The sequence below is a fragment of the Saccostrea echinata genome, unplaced genomic scaffold (genome assembly GCF_033153115.1).
Source record: "Saccostrea echinata isolate AGI-Se365-2 ecotype Australia unplaced genomic scaffold, CSIRO_AGI_Sech_v1 ptg000056l, whole genome shotgun sequence".
NCBI classification, from domain to species: Eukaryota; Metazoa; Mollusca; class Bivalvia; order Ostreida; family Ostreidae; genus Saccostrea; species Saccostrea echinata.
This window is the reverse complement of record NW_026889805.1, coordinates 8306499-8328365: the sequence shown is the minus strand read 5'-3', so window position 1 is coordinate 8328365 and position 21867 is coordinate 8306499. Positions and strand designations below refer to the sequence as shown.

General features: G+C 33.3%; 2 protein-coding genes across 2 annotated transcripts in view; one reads left to right on the top strand and one right to left on the bottom strand.

The window, feature by feature from the left end:
• Positions 1 to 9489: 9489 nt before the first annotated feature.
• Positions 9490 to 17930, top strand: LOC133173744 (lipoyl synthase, mitochondrial-like). The gene is made up of 10 exons (XM_061308768.1): positions 9490 to 9547; positions 10910 to 11058; positions 12614 to 12707; positions 12857 to 12934; positions 13058 to 13214; positions 13665 to 13722; positions 13841 to 13969; positions 16843 to 16988; positions 17099 to 17281; positions 17548 to 17930. The coding sequence occupies exons 1-10, from the start codon at positions 9494 to 9496 to the stop codon at positions 17616 to 17618; spliced, it is 1119 nt and encodes a 372-aa protein (XP_061164752.1). The 5' UTR covers positions 9490 to 9493; the 3' UTR covers positions 17619 to 17930.
• Positions 17931 to 20223: 2293 nt separating this feature from the next.
• The window catches only part of LOC133173193 (protein Shroom3-like), a 65195-nt gene continuing 63551 nt past the window's right edge, over positions 20224 to 21867 (bottom strand). The window contains exons 12-13 of the mRNA XM_061308147.1: positions 21596 to 21769; positions 20224 to 21469 (exon numbers count right to left, since the gene is read on the bottom strand). Of these exons, the coding sequence (XP_061164131.1) occupies positions 21209 to 21469; positions 21596 to 21769 (435 nt within the window). The 3' untranslated portion in view covers positions 20224 to 21208. The remainder of the gene's footprint in view (positions 21470 to 21595; positions 21770 to 21867) is intronic.

Sequence of the window (21867 nt, the reverse complement as noted above, 5' to 3'; positions counted from 1 at the left end):
GATGTTGTGAGGATGCCCTCCATGTGACAAATAAGAATATCTAATAGAAAGCAAATCCGAACTTTTAAAGTGTACATACTGATCTAAAATAAGACTTGTAGTAAAGAAATATTAATAAAACAGTAATAGTACATGCGTACATGTAACATTAAAAAAGTACATTTTTTATCCTTTGTCCTTTGAATTCTTCCTTTAAAATAGCTGATATGACTTTGATATTGATGTTATATTTTTAATGATTTCATTTAAATAATTTTTATTGTTTATTGAATTTGTAATCTTTTAAAATTGTGTAAATGGCCAAAAAAAAAATCCCTCCAGAACTGACACGGTTATGTCATTTAATGTAATTTAATATGAATGTAATAGTTATGAATGCACTCAAACCTCTCCAGACAGGGAGCATTTCATAGTAATCATAATGTACAATGATTGAGACCACATAGCTAGGTCTCAAGAATAACGTGTAGCTAGGTCTCAATAATATCGTGTAGCTACAGTAGGTCTCAAAAATAACGTGTAGATAGGTCTCAAGAATAACGTGTAGCTAGGTCTCAATAATAACGTGTAGCTACAGTAGGTCTCATTAATAACATGTAGCTATGGTAGGTCTCAATAAGAACGTGTAGCTAGGTCTCAAGAATAACGTGTAGCTAGGTCTCAATAATAACGTGTAGCTAGGTCTCATGAATAACATGTAGCTATAGGTCTCAATGATAACGTGTAGCTAAGTCTCAATAATAACGTGACAGAGAGTGTGGTAATTCAACAGAATTAATGCTAGTTGTTTTCTACCACAAAATCAATTTCCCATCGCTATCTGAGAACAACAAAATTAATTCCTACAAATTATTTCTCATGCAACATTGCTTCCTCGTAATACCTTGAGTTCTTTTTCTATAAAGATTTGGGTTGTAAACATGGACACAAATGAGTAGTCATCCATTCGATATATTTTTAGTAGGATGCACTATGATTATTGAAGGGTGGTGTAAAATATGAATATGAAATTATCAACAAATAAAGGCGACAGATGTTGCATTTATATGTGGATAAAATCAGATAAACAGCTGCTACCTCTCTTATTTATTAATCCGAAACATGGAAACAAGAGACTCCAAGTTGTAAAAAAAATACTTTATGTTGTAAAACATTTTAAACAAACCAGAAAAAAACATAATTATACAAAATAAATATGACTAGTATAAAATTTTTTGATAGAAAATTTTTAAAAATCTTACATATTCTGAGAACATTAAATATTGTATGATAACAAGTTTGGATATTTTTATCTAAATCAGCTGGGTTCTTTTAAATATAAATCAGAATGGACTGTTACTGATTGTTGAGAGAAATTATTTAAAGCAGCATTCATTTATTGAATATATACCTATATTTTTAACAAAAGAAAATCTTGTTTGAATATTTTTTTATTCAATTTTGACATAATTAAAACATGACTTACCTACATTATTTGATCAAAACAGGTTCTGTATGATAGTGTATGACATTTTGGCCTTGTCCATTCTACAGTCTACCTACATAAGAAGTAGTACATAATCTATAATATCTGTTTCCATGGTAACATTGATGTAATGATTCTATTCTCCAACAGAAAGGAGTGACATATTGGGTCATATATAAAAACTTCAGCACCAATTCATCCGATCAATAAGACATAAAACCAGCGACCAATTTATCACATCAATATATCCAATCTTCAGGAACACAGCTCTACTGTAAACAGTTTATATAAGCAGCTAATGTTCACTTAACTGTAAACAGATTCATGATTTTTACCAAAAAAATATCTTTCAATCAAATATCTAAACCATACCTTGACCTCTTAAACTTTATTGACTAATCATTTAGTTTCTTGAACTCAAAATTAAAGACTGCAAGTAACTGGATTTTGGAACCTCTATAACTGTTCTACAATTGTACATGTCCAAATCCTTACACAGATATATATGTCCCAGTTTTCCTTGTCCTGGCAGTACTATAATATTGACAGTTTGATTGTATAACTTCTTTACAAGATTAAATTGATGTGTTAAGAGGCTGTCTTACTTGATCCATTAATATCTATCTTGACATAAAACAGCCAGCCCTATATAACCACATATAGAACTTTTTCATTGATTCTTTTTCCCTGTAAGGCCAACATTTCATCAGGATTTTTATACAAAAAACAGACACAATGTATTACACTCTGTATTCAGTGTTAGCTGATTTATATGTAATAATAATATCCTGTTGAGAGTAAATTTAAACAATAAAATGCTTTCTTTGGTTGTTAGTACGGGAATTAATGTCGCAGCTGTTGCAGAAAAAATACATAACCCGCGTAAGCTGGTTATGTGAATTTTTTCTGCAATAGCTGCGACGTTAATTCCCATACTAACAAAGAAAGAAAGACATTTTATTGTTTATATTTACATCTTTATAAAAATAAACATTCAAAGTAAATTAAACTATGTTAAATATTGTATTATATATGTGTACGTCATTGTATGCATAATTGATGGAACAGCCGTTGCTGAAGAAATCTATGCAGGTGGCTTGCTTGGTGTTGTTTATGGACTAATTAAAGGCAATGGTTTTTATAAGAAATTAAGGAAATAATATTCAGTGGATGTAAATATTTGTCAGTAAAATACATATTAAAAATACATTACAGGTATATTTACAACGTTTATACTTACAACCACAGGGCTCAACATTAACGTTTGTCCAACTGTCCATATCAATTTTATCTTGAGATTGGACAAGTCAATCTCCAAATACAATTGTCCAATCGGACAAGTTACTTATTGTACCATTATGGAATATTGCTATTATCGTTGATTTTTTTAAAAATCACAAACATCAAATATGAAATGATACTATCAATCGTCACCAGATATCATCAATGGACGCACAAGCACCATCAAGACTAAGTTACAGTCAGTTATAGTGTATTTAAGATCAGTTATGTTTTTATTTTCATGATTAAACAAATCTTTATAAGTCAAAAGTAATTATACCATATGTACTTAATTCTTGAAAAAAAAGTTCTACAGTTCTAAAGTCTTTTATATCTCTTCAGAGTGGGACAAGACAACAATGAATTCGGACAAGTAACATATTTGTTAGCATCTTGTCTGATGGACAAGTGGATATTTTAGTTAATGTCGAGCCCTGAACCAGAAGTCTCTGATTAGACTGTAGCTCTACTGGTTTGTTCTTATAATTGAAACTTTTTTTTTAAGTGTTTCATTACAAAATTCTGTAAACCAGGTTTATTGAAATCAAATCAAAACTATCAGAGGGGAAGCATTTTGGAAGAATTTCAAATTAAATGGAAAATTTTATAACAGAAGAATGATAAAACTTGAGTGACTAATTCTAATGAAGATCTAATGTTTCAATCTTTATAGTTAAATAGAAATACAGGTTTTATAGAAATCAGCTGTAAATAATGATGGAGAAAATTTTCTCTTTATGAACTGAAAATCGTATCTGTAAGACTGTTACTCTTTAAATCCCAAAACCTGTCGTCTCATATCCTGTTTTAGACCATATTGTATTTTTGATCTACATTTTTTCTAGATTAATTGCTTCCTATTCAGATACCATGTGCTACAACATAAATTTTGACTGCTAAATGAAGAAAAGCACAAAACAAACACAAATATTGTGTAAATAACCAAAATAAATTAATTCAGAGGTTTGTTTTCATGATTTTCATCTGATATATCAGAAATTTTCATTTTTTTTACTTAATCAAATGCTCATTTTACTTGCTGATTACTGGTAAGCTGTATTTAGGTAATTACACTAAAGAATAAGAAATTTATATCCTTGTCTCCATGACACATGATTTGATGACTATTACAGTGAAAGGGGCAAATCAAATGATTTTTTCTTCTTCCATAGATATGGTTTTTTTCTTTAACAAAAAATGCAACAAAAATTATTTCATTGAAATCTCCAAAGGGCATAGCCACTAAGGAGAAAGTAGAACCAATGAATAAAATTGTCTGTAATCAAGATATGCAAGTTGTTTAAAATTTTTATTGAAGACAATTGATCGTATTTTCATAGCTGGAATTCTTTTCAAAGGTTATGTCCATTGGCTGCCATCTTAGGGGGAGGGGGCCAATGAATTCTCACACTGGCCTTAATAACTTTCAGGTTTATGACTTTGTCATTTGACTTAAAAAATATTGTTGGATCTTGTATTTTAAGTTTCAGGATGTGGCTACCCATACATCAAAAGGAAAAATTTTGATTTTGCAGTGTAAAGGAGAGAACATTGTGTTTTTTTCCTATTGACCTTTTGGTTGACCTTGCAAAGGGAAACAACTTTTGCAAAGTGTGGATTGGACTATTGCGTTGAACATCAATACTGACTGAAAGTCCAGATTAAAAGGTCAAAAACACAACTTGTCAAGACGCTTTCATTTCTGCAAGGAAAACTGCACCCTCCTTTAATGATGAAACCAAAATCAAGTTAACAAAATAAAAAATGTAATTTGGATGATATTGTAATAGGAAAGGGCAAAATGTATAGCCGTACCAGGAATCAAACTAGGCTCTGCATGATAGCATCACAAGTCAGACGCTCTACCAACTGAGCTATCCAGGCCAATATCCATGGCCCAAACCATTACATTCCTCCCTCCTTAATTTGTCCTCAAAGACTCAACCCAAGTTCTTAATTACTGTCCCTGGCAGGACTTTCACCTGCAAGTCCAGGGGTGGTCAACAGCACCAAATTATGCAACGGCACTGTAATGAGTTCTTTTTGGATTTTGTAGAGTTGAGAAGGAAAACAATATCAATCAGAATAGACAAATAAATTTATTAACACAAAATAAATAAAATAGAAAACAAATAAATTCTATGTCACTCACTCACTCTCACATACAGGCTCACACACCGAAAATGAAATAAATGTAATAGTAAACTGTTAACTCAGTTTTCACCAATTTCGATACTTTACATTAATTCAATATTAACTTCTACAATTCTGATTCAGTAAGTATCAGATATTATATCAAATGAAAAATTCACCAAAATTGACTTAAATAATATTCCGAAAAAGTTCAAATAATTTTAGTTAATAATTATATATACTTCAAAAAATAATTTCCTTTTCTTAAACGGCTGAAAGTTACTCAATAGTTACTATATCACAACTGCTTATAAACGTTCACTGGAAGTCACACCACACGTGCATCCGCCATTAGCACTCATCTAGGAACGTCTAAGTCCTGTACCGTTCTCTTGTCACCACGTGGTAGTTGCTTTAACCGTAGCCCTGGGTCTATCGCCTCCAACTGCGGTTATCCTACCAACATCGGTTCCTGTTCAGCATCGATGATTGGACATGACACGACTGGCCCTCTATCCAACGCTCCCCACTGACCTCAAATGCTTATAACAGTCTCAACTGACTCTCAGCCCGCCTTCTATGTACACATATTCTCTTAGCACCTTACGCACGGCTAGAACTGCATACACACGCTGCAATAGTCCTCCTAACAAGTTATATGGCTACTCGTTAAATTCGGTGCTATATCTCACCGAAATATATTCGCCACTTGTATAATCATGCAGGTGATACAGCAAATGTGGCACACCTCCGACTGGTCCCGCTACCGGACACCAAACTAGATCTGACCACTCTGACAAAACCGGTCCCTTTATATACTCGTAACAAAACAACCCCAACAGTATGGAAACCCGTTATAACAACATTAAAACAATATTTACAATAGACAAAAAAAAATCAACTTCGTCACAGGCACCAAATTCAAGTTAACACAAAAATGTAATTTGGACGATATTGTAATAGGAAAGAAGAAAATATATGGCTTGACCAGGCATCGAAATCAGAACCCCTGCATCACTAGTCATGTGCTCTACTGACTGAGCTATCCAGGCCAATATCCATGGCTCAAACCATTAGGCATTACAATATTACCGTATTTGGCTGAATATAATACGCACTTTTTTTCCAAAATAATTTTCTGTGAGAAAGGGGTGCGTATTTTACACCACAATGGGATTTTGATAGGTTTTTCTTTCATGTGAAACACGGCTATCATCGTAACCCACATACCGTAGTATTACCTAGAGACTTATGCAATTTCTTGCTGTTTATCGCCGTATTTAAAATTTCGGAAAGTTATTGTTGGAATGTATGCTTGTTAAAAATGTTATATTTATAACCTTTTGATAGTTAAATTAAATTAAAAAGCAAGTTAAAATTAATTTGAGCTGCATGTTCATCGTCTCCGTGTAGGCCGCCATTAACGATGTTATTTATAGATGTTCATCCATTCCTTTGCCACGTGCTTCCGTAATCATAGTACACATGTACCTAATCTGTCAGACACCGGTCAAAAAAATAATGTCATTTTTTAATGAAATACAATAAAATAACATTTATTTTAGGTTTCAAATAACTCAGTGAAAATTCATTTCAACGTAAACACCCCTCTATACGTCCCAATGAATGGAAGCCAATGCTGTGAACACGTGCGCTTGTCACTTGATAATTACCCCTCAACACCCCTCCAGGCAATTAAATTGTTTACCAACTCCAAAGCATTGTTTTTACACTTAGAGCACTGATTATTTACTACCCTTATTAATGGCTTTGATTATTTTCTTTGCTAAAAATTGGGGGTTGGTTTATGATCTTTCGTATGTGATTACGACACATTAAACAGTTTAAACACTTGTTAAATGTAATTTTACTTTATCTTATATCGGCCTCGTGTTAAAATGATTGAGAGTTAAAAAAGGAAATATGAAGTAGGTTGAAACTTAAGTGTTATCATTTACCCGTGCTCTGTAGAAAATAAGATATCCACGAAGATTACCTCGATGTATGAAGACATATATCCCACTTTTGTACATCATTTTTCACAGCTTTGGTGGTGTGTTGGTAACTTTACACGCTTGTTCAATTTTGATTTTATTTTTATAACATCAGCTATTTATTTAATTAATTAATTTCAAGTTCAGAAGAGGAAAATCGTAGTCTATGAATACTTTGATGTTGCAATATCGCTTGCCCTGTTAAATTTACGTAATTTTCAACATGATTACCTTAAACTAAAAATAAATATGACAACTGTTAAATTACTCGCAACAATGTCTCGTGCTTTGTTGAAATAAAATTATTTCTACAAAGAATAGTATACGGCGACGTATAATTCAATATCACCGTATGCTAAAAAAAAATTAATAATAAACTCTGTTAATACTTTAATGCCACATTTTCTCGTGCTTTGTTAAAAATAAATAATTTCTCCAGATTGCTGCGATATGGAAAGTCAAGATTAAGAATTAAAACGCATTTGAATAAAGTATCGTGCTGTAAATTTTCGGCACTTTATCTCCGCGCCGATTTTCATAGCAAATTACCGCGATTTTCAAAAGTTCAGAACACCGCTTGGTAAAATTTTCTGCTGCGTATAATACAACCGAACTGCGTTTTTACCCAGTTTCAGGCTCAAAAAGGGGGGTGCGTATTTTACACCAATGCGTATTATATTCGGCCAAATACGGTATTATTTTTAACAGAAACATATATAAATCTTCATGAGCTCTGACTTTTTCATCTTAGTTTGTAAAAAAATCAAAGATAATGTCTTATTACGTCAAAAATACAATACGCTAGGATAATAATCTGCTATACAGATTACTGCTTTAAAAAAATAATAATGCTATATAGTATTACCACTGACTATAATTAAAATAGACTAAGTCTTAACACTATTTCATTTATCGGGAAGTTTCTAGTATGCCGGTCCCCAGAATCACGCGATTGCGCATGAGCAGTTATTTCCCTTGCCGTTGCTATGCAGAATGTAAACAAACCGCCATTTTCCCCTCGCTTCAACAAAATGCATTCGATCGAGTGATTAGGGTTAGGGTATATTGTTTTAAGATTGGAACTGTTTTATAAATCAACTCTTAAATCTTCCTGACTTTGGGCTAATTCATGTAATTTTTGCTTACAAAAGGCACTGCCAAGTGCCTTTTGTGACCAAAAACTTGCATGAATCAGCCTAATGTCGAACCGTGCCGACGGATATACCATCTTATAGGAGTAAAGCATGAAACATGCAAAACTTAAACAAACCGTTAATTAAATATGGCATTGTATGTGATCTACGGATTAGGGTTAGTGTATATATAGCTCGGATATTGTAACTGTTTTATATTCACCCATGCTCGCATCTATACCACAATTTTTGCTTACAAAGAACAGGAAAGTTTTGCGAAACTTGGATGAATTAGCCTTGGTCTAATGTTGAAATATGTCCGATATTGTGCGCTAAGTTTTGGCAAGTAATTGGTAAAAGCGACTTACCGTTTACTTAAGCTCGATATCCTAACCTCCTAATGTCCATATGCAGAATATTTTTTCTTTCAAATCAATGGTGATGCACAATTCAATCAACCAATTACTAGTAATTAGTTATCACTTGTTAAATCCCTGCATTTCTCACAAAAATCTCGCAATTTTAGTAGCATTTCACTTTGAGTCCTATCAGCTACTTCTTCATCAGTCTTCATTACGTCAGAACACAAGTGACGCACGTCATGAATATTTATGAGATTACGTCAAAAACTGATCATGTGACCACATTCCTAAACAACGCAAAATGGAGTTTTATCTGCTAAACAAGTACGTTATTTTACGAAACCTTTTAATTCTCATTTAAAAAACTGTGTTTAAAAACCAGTTTTTTAAACCCAATTTTTCACAAGGAACACGATTTTTGGCTCAATTTTGCGATTTGTGGCCTTTTTTTATCGATTTTGTCGATCGCTCACGCGATCGTATATCATATTGTACACCGCCTTCGGCGGCACCTATTTTAGCGCCATATTTATACGGACCGGTATACTAGAAGTGTTCCCATTTATCAATATTACTTACATATACAGTGTCAAATTGTACTATATACAAAGACATGTACTGTAGATTATTTTGTATACACATAATTTGTCTATGCTGTATGTAATTGTTGAAATCATGTTTCTTGTTTGTGATGCCTGAAACTGACAGGGCCCTGATTTGGAAATAAATAAAGAATCTAAGTCTAACAATTTCATCTGTAATTTTGGCAATAATGTCTTCAAATCCTATGCCAAATACATTTTATTTCGGTGATATGGACTAGAAATATCTCAAAGGAGGTTTAATTGCATAAAGTAAAATGTACCTGAAAGTGATGATGCTTCTGCTTCGTTGTCTTTTTTTTTTTGTTGTAGTAACTTATTAAGTGGTTCATATTCTGGTTATATAAAATAAACAAAAGTGCTTAAAGTAAGAAAAATTGTGGCCAATGTATTTTTTTATCTACATTTGTAAAAATGACTTTTAAAAATATATATCAACCGAAAACAAAGGGTTTCACGGCAAGAAACACAAAGAATTACTACGAATATTATTTGCCCGAGTTACTTCAAAAATAAACTGGAAATGTCAGTTGTGGGACGCCACAGAACTTTTCAACGTTTTCTGGCTATTTCAAAGGTAGCTTAAGTATTCATACTACAGTACTTTCTTAAATGTGTATCTGTATTGATGATCATTCATCTAACGTTCTTAGAAATTAATGTTATTCATTCAATACTGGATGGGAACTGATTCGAATTTTCTCTGCTGAATTAAGTAATCCAGGTTGATTTCAGTATACGTGTACACTTCAAGTCAGTAAACCTTTCCTAATTCTTGTTCCTATATCTAAAAGAGTAATACTTTTTTTAAAAGTAAGATCACGGATAACTGTTAATATGAATTAGAATAGCTGTAGATTATTTAGGTCTTATGAAATCACATTTTTTAAGCATACCAGCATGCAATAAATAAGATGTTTGCGCTACTCAAGTTCATTATAGATATTTATATAAAGATTTATTTATAATAAGTTAGATCCTTCAAAAGTTAGGCCCTCCAGAAGTGAAACAAGAGGGTCATGGGCCACAACGCAAACCTGAGTAACTTTGGCCCAGGTGTTCTTCACCTGATTTCCCCCCTTGTAATACCTTATTGTGATTTGAAAAATTTAGAATCTACACTACCCAGGATGCATCCACATAAGTTTCAGCTTTTCTGACCCAGTGGTTCTTTAGAAATTTTAAAAAAAATTTCCTTATATATATTTTAATGTAAAACTTAGATTCCGTAATGCTGCCCCACCCTACCCCCAGGGGTTATGATTTGAATAATTAAAAATCTACACTACTTTAGGATGCTTCCACATAAGTTTCAGCTTTTCTGACCCAGTAGTTCTTGAGAAGAAGATTTTCCTATTTATTTCAATGTAAAACTTGGATTCCCTATTGTGGCCCTGCCCTACCCCCAGGGGTCATGATTTGAAGAATTTAGAATCTGCACTACCCCAGGATGCTTCCACATAGTTTTCAGCTTTTCTGGCCCAGTGGTTCTTGAGAAGATTTTTTAATAACCCCTTCCTAGTTTTATCTTTTCTTGATTATCTCCCCTTGGAAGGGGGCTTTGCCCTTTATTTTAACAATTTAAACTCCCTCATCCAAGGATGCTTTGTATCAATTTTGGTTAAGATTGGTCCAGTGGTTCTTGAGAAGAATTTGAAAATGTGAAAAGTTTACAGACAGACATCTAGACAGACGGACGGACGGCGAACAAGAAAAGCTCACATGAGCTTTCAGCTCAGGTGAGCTAAATAGATAAATCAACATTAAACAACATACAGGTTTCAATCTGACAACATTCGTGTAAGTCAATTTATGATAAAAAAAATATATTTTTATGTGGATCACTTTTGAAAACACAATTTGATTTTTTTTTTAAAAAGTAGATATATATTCTCTAAACTTTCATTTTCAACATGTTCATTGTAATTATTTTATTCAGGTTACTGAAAGTACTTCATTTTGCAAATCCTATGCAACATTATCAGATGAACAGAAAAAGAAGATAACTGATGGTCCAGGGCTTGGGGACTTTATCCATGGGAATCCATCGAGTGATGCAGGAAACATCAAAATGAAAAAGGGAGAAAGGTTACTAGGATAAAATGACCAGAATTGTTTAAAAAAAAATACAGTATAATTTGTCCAAACTGGATGCCACTGGTTTCATGACCTGAGTCTTGGTCGGTTTAGACAGAATGCAGAGTGCAGGACATTTGATGATTTATTTATTTCTTTTTGTTTTATTCACAATTGATGTATATGTTGGCAAAATATTATTACATAATTCTATATTCATGGAATACAGAAATTAATCAAGAATATATACATGACCTATTGTTAATTTTTCTTTTTAGTTCACAAATTTGAGACTCTGAACTCAACTTCAGAAACAAATAGACAGAGTCATGTTTATAACATGTAAAACTAGGAAGCATGGATTTTGCAAGTCAAATAGCAAATACATGTACATGTACATGTATAAATTTGTCTTAAACACAAAACCATAACATATCAGCACAATTATTTTCAATTTGATAATTATTGAAATCACATTGTTTTTGATACTCAAACATTCATGTCTCCCTCCAATGATAGGACGCTATTTTAAAGTTAGATGTTTGAGGTCGATCCTGATTTATATTTTGATTGAAAACAGAACGTTTTCAGTGATTTTATGCCATACTGTGTGATATATCATAAGAAAAAGGCAAGTTAAATCTGTAAGTTTTTGTTAATTACTTGTAACTAAACCTTATGTTTATTTACATGGGTTGTGTCTATTACTTGTGACTAAACCTTATGTTTATTTACGTGGGTTGTGTCATCGTTTGGTTTCAGTTCATATCATGTACCATATGTAAATGCATGCTAGCACATCTACCATGCCAGGTGTTAATTGCAATGAAGTGACTCAGGTAATACTAGTGGCCAGATTAGAGGAAATTATAATCGTTAATTATGAGCTGTTTGGACCAATACAGCCGCACAGATTACAGAATAGACAGTATCCACACTACACAGAATTTTTAATGCTACATTTATTACAGAAGTACATGGGATTTAAATTGAAGGCCGAAATGGTTAAAATTTCAGAGTTTCGCAGATTAGACAAATCATACTGTATGTATGCAATGTGAAGGCTACATCAGGTGTTAGGATTAATATGTTGTAATGTCATCATATGAGATAGCTGTCTTGTAGTAAAAAAAAAAAATCCAAAAATATTAGCATAGCTGCATTATTTTCTCATAAAAAGATCTTAGCTCAAAAGATAGAAATTATGAAGCTAATTACATGATTGTACCTTGGAAATAAATTTTAAATTGCTGATAAGAAGAACAGCTTTCAATATCATCTCTATACTTTGTTAAATTTGAGTTAAATTTTGTGGCTATTTGGAATGGGTACAGTGAAAGGAACCAAAACAAATATGCATTATACAAAAATGTCATATGTACATGCTTTATGCAAAATTTCAAGTAATCGATTCATTTTTATGATACTTAAATTTCATTGATGCATTAAGTTTAATGTCAAAACTTGACATGTTTCAATATCAGAAAGAGCAGCATCCAATCTAAGCAGATTGCATACTAGAAACTATTTTTGTGTACTAAGGTCAATCTTATATGTAATTTTACAGATTAAGGCTTCCAAAATGGTTAAAGACAGATGTAGCTATGGGAAAAGATTATCATAGATTGAAGGAAAACTTGAGAGATCTGAATCTCCATACAGTAAGTCACAGAGATATGAAATGTGTAATTTTTATTCTGATGAAGATATTATGTTGACAATGAGATATCCAGGATTATCTGATATCTTTGAGATATCCAGGATTATCTGATATCCATGATTATCTGATATCTTCCTGTGTATATTTCAGGTTTGTGAGGAGGCAAAATGTCCAAACATAGGAGAATGCTGGGGAGGAGCAAAAGGGACAGCTACAGCAACTATCATGGTATGGGAAAAAAGATTATCAGTGTAAAATATTGTAATTTATTGTAAGAATATACATGTACAACATATGTCAAAATCTGAAAAGGAAAAATGAATAAGGTGAAATTTTGATCATGCTTCACAGGTCCTTGGTGACACATGCACAAGAGGCTGCCGATTTTGTTCAGTGAAGACGGCCAGAAACCCCCCTCCCCCTAATCCTATGGAACCGATCAACACAGCCAAAGCCATCGCATCCTGGGGATTAGATTATGTAGTGCTGACCTCAGTGGACAGGGATGGTAGATCAGCCCTTTTATCAATACAGTTGTAGCAAACATTCATGAATGGTTATAATTTTATGTTTTTATACCTGCAGAAAAATACCTTTAAAAGTTTTGAACCAATAAAGTAGCTCTGGAACAATGAAAAAATTATCAGATATTTAGGTAAATCTGTAAAAAATGTGGTTGCTGAATTTTGAAAAAAGTAAATTTGATGTTGCCAACTGCCTGCACTTCAAAGAAATTTTAGGAAAGAGTTTTCTCTTGGACCAGACTGAATTGAAAAAAGATTGATCTGAATAAAACTGTGGATCCTGTATTAAAGTTTTGATTTGAACTTAGAAATATTCATTCATCATGAAAAAAAAATTAAATTTCAGTCATGAAATATGTCCACTATTTCAAATGACAGCAATTACAGAGAGTGTGCCATGAGGAATTGTTTTACAACATGTTCTTTCTTTACAGACCTCCCTGATGGTGGAGCTGCACACTTTGCTGAAACTGTGAGGGAAATTAAAAAAAGGTGACTATTTTATATCTGAAAATTGTAAAACGTTTAATGGAATTTGATTTCATTAAAAAATTGAAATAATAACAGGTTTGAAATCAAAAAAATGAAATAATAACTGGTTTAATTTCAGTAAATCAGAAATTCTAGTGGAGTGCTTGACCCCTGACTTTCGTGGTGACCTGGATTGTGTAGCCACTGTGGCAGACTCTGGTTTAGATGTATACGCCCACAATGTCGAGACAGTGGAAGATCTTCAATGGTAAGGTATCAATTATTGGTTAGGTGTCAATCATTGTAGTTGTTTATTCTTAATGTGAAGTGTCGGTGTGTTCCCCGAATGGCTACTCGCCAAATACAACAAGTTATTATCACACTCAATTAAGGGGCCCTCTATGGGGTATTGGTAGATTTACCTGTGTTTACCTGGATAACCAATATTTGATAAATCAAATAAAAATATGAAATGTCATTTTTTTCCATTAAAAATATTTTTTAAAAACCCAAAGATTTAATGAATAAATTTAAACGAAAAATTTCAAAATATTTTCAAAGCATACTTTATACATTGCTTTGTATTATTGCACTTTTAATATCATCGTACCTTTAATATTTTTTTTAAACTGTTAAATACTATTGATGGGGAGTTCTTTATCTCCATGACTTAACTGCCACAAGAAAAAGTGTGTTAGTATATTGTCATGTTTGAAAAAAAAGGGGGACAGCATCTTTTGGAAGAATGCTTTGCAATAGGCGTAAGGAAAAAATATTTTACGAAAATAATTTAAAAAATGAATACTTTCTTTATTTAATCAACAATTCACTCTTTGAAAAATTTTGCTTAGGGCAAGAACTCCTTCTCATGTATCTTTCCTTTATTGTATTTTTAATGTAAAATGGTTCCTTGATATTCACAATTCAAATTACATATTTACAAAGTAACAATTATTTTGAACCTTTGGCATCAGAACATATCTGGAAAGTGACATTTATTTTGGAACTTTCAGCATCCGAATTATCCATTCGAACCAGTTTTAATATAATTTTTTATAATGTTTACTAAAAATGTACGATTTTTTATGCTCAACATACACTTTTGTTTTTTATGTCTTACGTCTTAGAAAAAATGTGGCAATTTATATATCTTTTGGGATTATTGATTAATTTAAACTATATTCAGTGAAAATAATTGCATGCAGTTTTTCTACTTATAAAACCAAAAATTGTGAGAGTAGAAATACCTTAACTGTATACCCTTAGATAAAAATAGAAATTATTTAACAGCAAAAAAAAAAACAAAAAAAAAAACAAATAAAATAAAATAAATAAACAAATAAGTGAGTTAAAATAGATAAATAAATTTTAAAAATGAAAAAAATTAAAAGGAAATTACAGGATATATTGAACTAAAAATGACTTGATAGATTGTTCTGTTTAAATGCATTGAAATTCAGGTAATTTATTCATACAGGTAAGTCTACCTGTAGCCCTTAGAGGGCCCCTTAATTGGGTGTGATAATTAGATGTTGATTTTGGCGAGTAGCCGTTCGGGGAATAAGCCGAAGTGTCTATCATTCTCTCCTTAGAACAACAAAAAAAAATGTTTCCATTGTAACAACAATAACAAAAAACCAAAATGAATGTGTATTTGAAATTGTTAGACTGGATTGATTTGTATATGTAACTAGCATTGTATTCAACAGTCCCTGATTTTTATGCCCCCCTTCAAAGAAGGGAGGGCATATTGCTTTGCTGCTGTCTGTCTGTCTGTCTGTCAGTCCACCAAGAGTTTCTGTTCATTTTCTTTGCAGAGGTTGCACATACTGAAATGAAATTTGATATACAGATTTATCATAAGAATATCTAGGTCAAGTTATGTTTTGGGTACAATCGAGCAATAGGGAATACAAGTTTTACATTGAAATATGTAGAAAAAATCTTCTTCTCAAGAACCACTGGGCTAGAAAAGCTGAAACTTATGTGGAAGCATCCTGGGGTAGTGTAGATTCTAAATTGTTCAAATCATGACCCCCAGGGGCAGGGCGGGGCCACAATAGGGAATCCAAGTTTTACATTGAAATATGTAGAAGAAATCTTTAAAAATCTTCTTCTTAAGAACCACTGGGCCAGAAAAGCTGAAACTTAAGTGGAAGCATCCTGGGGTAGTGTAGATTCTAAATTGTTCAAATCATGACCCCCGGGGGTAGGGCGGGGCCACAATAGGGAATCCAAGTTTTACATTGAAATGTGTAGAAAAAAATCTTTAAAAATCTTCTTCTCAAGAACCACTGGGCCAGAAAAGCTGAAACTTATTTGGAAGCATCCTGGGGTAGTGTAGATTCTAAATTATTCAAATCATGGCCCCCGGGGGTAGGGCGGGGCCACAATAGGGAATCCAAGTTTTACATTGAAATATGTAGAAGAAATCTTTAAAAATCTTCTTCTCAAGAACCACTGGGCCAGAAAAGCTGAAACTTATGTGGAAGCATCCTGGGGTAGTGTAGATTCTAAATTATTCAAATCATGGCCCCCGGGGGTTGGGCGGGGCCACAATAGGGAATCCAAGTTTTACATTGAAATATGTAGAAGAAATCTTTAAAAACCTTCTTCTTAAAAACCACTGGGCCAGAAAAGCTGAAACTTATGTGGAAGCATCCTGGGGTAGTGTAGATTCTAACTGTTCAAATCAGGACCCCCGGGGGTAGGGCGGGGCCACAATAGTTATTTCAAGGGGAAATCTGGTAAAGAACAGCATGGCTAAAGTTACTCAGGTGAGCGATGTGGCCCATGGGCCTCTTGTTGACAGAGTTATGCCCCTTGGACTTAGAAAAATTCCAATTATTTGCAGTTTCCGTTCATTTTCTTCGCAGAGGTTGCTTATACTGAAATGAAATTTGGTATACAGATTTATCATGGGAATATCTAGGTCAAGTTATGTTTTGGGTACAACCGAACAATATTTGACAGAGTTATGCTCCTTGAACTTAGAAAAATTCCAATTATTTGGGGGAGGGGGGGATAAGTGTTTCACAAACATCTCTTGTCTCTATAGAAATGTAGATGTCTTTTTTTTATGTAGGAAACAGTTGTTGCTGTAGATAATTTAATTAAAAGTATTTATTTAATTTATCAAAGGTTGGTCAGAGATCCAAGAGCAAATTACAAACAGTCCCTAAATGTACTCAAGTTTGTGAAATCACATAAACCTGATCTTGTCACCAAGACCTCCATAATGCTAGGACTGGGGGAGACTGATGATCAGGTTATGAGAGTCCTGGAGGGTAAGTCACTGATTCCTATTGGAAATATAAAGTGTTGTGAGGAAACTAAAATAAGGAAAAAGAAGTAGAAGCAAAAGAAAAAAAATTGAAAAATTGCTGTATCTGATCAGATTTAAGGAAGATTGATGTGGATTGTGTGACCTTGGGACAGTACATGCAGCCCACAAAGCGTCATTTGAAGGTCAAAGAGTACGTCCATCCTGACAAATATAAGTACTGGGAGGAAGTGGGCAATAAACTGGGCTTTGCTTACACAGCCAGTGGGCCTTTAGTCAGGTCCTCATACAAAGCAGGTTTGTATTACATATATTGACATTACTAGTATTTTATTATATTATATGTACTGTCAATGGGTAAAGTGTGAGGAATTCATTATACTTGTCTGAAAAATATGACATTAAATGCCTGTATTGGTATATTAGTCTGTTCATGATGAAAAGCATACATTTGTCATATTTTAAATTTTAGCAATAGTTTCCTCAGTTAAGGAAAAAGCAGATAAGGTATTGTGTAAGTACTTTAAAATTTGATGAAAATGACACTACTTTTAAAATTTTAGGAGAGTTTTACCTGAAAAATCTACTGAAATCGAGGAAAGAAGTCTCTTCAGCTGCTGGGGTGGTGACATAATAACTGTATTTTTTTTTTTTTTTTGTATGTATTATTTATTGTCGAGGGAAATAACTCTTACTTGTCCAAAATATTGGAGCTTTGCATTAGACTTAAAAAATATCACAGTTATAGGTGCACTTATATGTATGAACTTTATGTGACAAAAGGAATCTCTCCTAATATGTCTTAAGTGTTGGAATTTACCAATCATTGATCCAGATATTTTAATAGGATTATAAGGCTTCTGAAATGGCTCCATATAAATATACACTGTTGTTTTACATTATGAAAATGTTTTTATTTGAAAATAAACACTAAATATCAATCTGACTGAAGTGTTCGTTTGATAAACACTAGTGTGTCTGTATATTTAGATACATGTATAGATATGTTACCTGGACCTATTCTTAGTTTTAAGTTTGGGTAAACAATAACTCGGTCTTTTTCCCATCATTATTAAAGACTGTAACTGCCATACAGTGAATGCATTATTAATGACAATTATACATTACAGTTTATTTATTACTCTCAAACTTTTCCTGATAAAGTCTATGGCTGAAAAGACTTTTATTTTTGATATCCCTAATACTGTATGACACTGATCTGCCAAATAGTTCTCTCTATTGTGCCCCCATCATTATTTGAGCTATTGCTTTGGCCTTGACATTTGATCATCAATAGACTATCATTACTTCGATACTAACCTTATGATTCAAAAATCAAAAGGTGCTTTTTTGATCATATACCATTTCTTGAAAGTCAGCAACGAAATGGTCAAATGGTATTCTGCATATTGTTCCAGGACCAGGCACTATGACCCTTTTAACTGTTTTTTAAGGGGATGAATATTATAACATGGTGGTCATTGCAGTGTGCATATTAGCAACTTTGATCAATATGGAAAATAAAGATGCATGATCTAGTAAATTTTTTTGGTAGTGACACATGTATTTTTAAGTTTCCCGAGTATTTCATCAAGTGACACACAATTAAAATGGCACTTTTACACTTCTACTTTTTAAATAATAGTACGTGTCACTCGTCATCTCTTCATTGTGACACATTTTACAAGTAGTGGTTTTTTTTTTTGGCATGGCCAATGTTAGTCTATGTAATTATTAATTATACAAAACTAGCATCCCATCATTGGCAAAGTTGTACACACTACAATAATATCCCTCTAATTCCAAGTCAAATTGAATTTATTACTTAAGAATTTAAAAACAAGATGTGTTTGTGAAACACTGATGCCCCCGTATGGCAGCTTATGGCGAAGGTTAAAGTTTCTTCAAATGCAAGTCAAATCCAGGCCAAAAGATAAGAAATGTTGATACCCAAAGAAAGGTCTTGTCTCGAGGAATACACCTGTGAAATTTGAAAGACCTAGATACAACTGTTCAGAAGTTATGGCAAAGGTTAAAGTTTTTTAAATGAAAGTCAAACGTCAAGTCAAGGTCAAAGTGGTTGGTATCCAAAAGATCTTGTCACAAGGATTACATATGTGAAGTATGAAAGCCCTAGCACCAACCATTTAAAAGTTATGGCCAAGGTTAAAGTTTTTCAAAAGTAGGTCAAACTCCTAGGTCAAGGTCAAAGGGTCAAAGTGGTTGGTACCCAAAGGAAGGACTTGTCACAAGGATTACATATGTGAAGTATGAAAGCTCTAGCATCAACCATTCAAAAGTTATGGCCAAGGTTAAAGTTTTTCAAAAGTAGGTCAAACTCCTAGGTCAAGGTCAAAAGGTCAAAGTGGTGGTTGATATCCAAAGGAAGGTCTTGTCGCAAGGATTACATATGTGAAGTATGAAAGCCCTGGCTCCAACCATTCAAAAGTTATGGCCAAGGTTAAAGTTTTTCAAAAGTAGGTCAACCTCCTAGGTCAAGGTCAAAGGGTCAAAGTGGTTGATATCCAGAGGAAGGTCTTGTCACAAGGAATACACATGTGAAGTTTGAAACCCTCAGCACCAACTGTTCAAAAGATATGGCCAAGGTTAAAGTTTTTCAAAAGTAGGTCAAACTCCAAGGTCAAGGTCAAAAGGTCAAAGTTGTTGGTATCCAAAGGAAGGCCTTGTCACAAAGAATACACATGTGAAGTTTGAAACCCCAAGCACCAACTGTTCAGAAGTTATGGCCAAGGTTAAAGTCTCATAAAATTTTGCAAAAGTAGGTCAAACTCCAAGGTCAAGGTCAAAAGGTCAAATATGATGGTACCCAAAGAAAGGTCTTGTCACAAGGAATACACATGTGAAATATGAAAGTCATAGCTCCAACCAACCAAAAGTTATGGGCAAGGTTAAAGTTGACAACAGACAGACAGACAAACGGACAAACAGACAAACAGACAAACAGATAAATAGACAAACAGACAAACAGACAGACAGGACAAAAACAATATACCCCCGGGATCTTTGGATCCGGGGGCATAAAAAGACTTGAGATGTTCTATTTTGATTAAAGATTTCCTTGTTCATTTTTAAAGATTTTTTTTTTCAAAGGTGGATTTGGCTCCATTGTTTTGGTGGATCACTTCTTCAAACATCATGGAACGTTTTATTGAATATGTACAATCATGTATATATAATAAACCCCAAATTTTTAAGATGCTGAAAATATAACAAATAGATCTTTTTCACACACCATTTTTATTTCTATGGAAACATATTTTAACGGCATGTATGGATGTAAATTGCATTCATCATAAAATATATAATACTTGCATTTATATAACAAAATATTGTGTCAACTCTACACACTTAATGCTCACTTACTACACTTAAAAAGCTGCTACACGTACCAAAAATACGGGTCTCTGATTTGTAGTGCATTTGCGTATTTTGCTGGGTGTTTTTACCTGGAATGACCTAGAGTTGTCCCCCTTGGAATGATTTTAATTGATATGATCTTTGTTTGGTTGTAAGTGTTGCATTATCTTTCAATATAGTTTATAAAATGACATTGTTGCATGATTTCAAGTTTGAACATTAAATGTGTGATCAACTAAAAATGTAATAAATAGCACACTCTCACACAGACACACAGACTCGGACATCACGATTTATTCCCACATCTGTCCCTCATCTATAAAGTTCTTAACAGCTTATACATTAACAAATCAATCACAAACTCCTGGTAATTACACTGTTTATGTCTCTATAGTTTGAGCTTTGTTTGACAGCACCATCTTAACAATGCTTTGCAGTACCTTTTGTGGCATGTGGAGAGATATTTATCCATCTCAAATGGAGCTTATACAGAAACGTGCACAGTTATACACCTTTGTTCAATATTACAATCACTTGCTATTCAACATACTGTGCATCATCTACAATAATGGAGAAACTCGCAGCGAGATCATTTCTGTACACTAGGTATAATAATTCATACAGATAAGCTGTATGAATTTTGTATTCACACAATGTACAATTCATTGACCAGCAATGCCTAAGGAGATTCCAAAGGTGCCACAACTTTATCATTACGAAAGTCTGGAATCAGTCCTCAACGAAATCACATTTTGATTCTGCAGCCATCACTGTCGGTACTGCATATGCCAGTCATATATCACACAAAAATATAGCACTTTGTCAAATGGGGAACACTAACCTCCATCAGTGTTTCTCTGGAATGCTCATTTTAAGAGCTGCTATTTGTTCCTCACCGAGAGCTATTTTATCCACAAGCTCTTGTTTTTCAATTGTCAGTTTTGATTTCATTTTGACGTAATACTTGTAGTCGGCAAACTCCTCTTCACTAAGTGCCTCCTGAAGGAAGACCTCGATTTGTTCACTACGCTTTTCTATGTCAGCCTTTAAAACCTTGGCATCTTCATGTTGCTGCTTTGCTCTGTCCCTCTTATCAACAGCCATTTTCTAAAAGGAAACAATTTTTAAAAAAATTTTCATACAATTTAACTCTTTAAAAGCTTTCATCTATTCCAATATATGATGATTTTAATGAAGAACAACTGTTGAAAATTTATGAGTTATTCCCCTTACTTTAAGGCGTTCATTGGTGTCCTTGGGTAGACTTTGGAGGGAATTCTCTGCTCGTGCCAATAAACCTGAGACTTTCAGCAAAAGGAGTATAATTTTCTCCATGTCACCAATGTACGTCTTAAACTTGTCCTTCTCGTGTTGTGTTTTGCAATTCTTATCAACAGCTTTCTGGACCTAAAATAGCAATTCAAATTATTTCAATTAAAAAAGATCAATATGATTATAAACTGCAGATAAAGAATGGGAATTTCCTAATAAATAAAATTAAATAA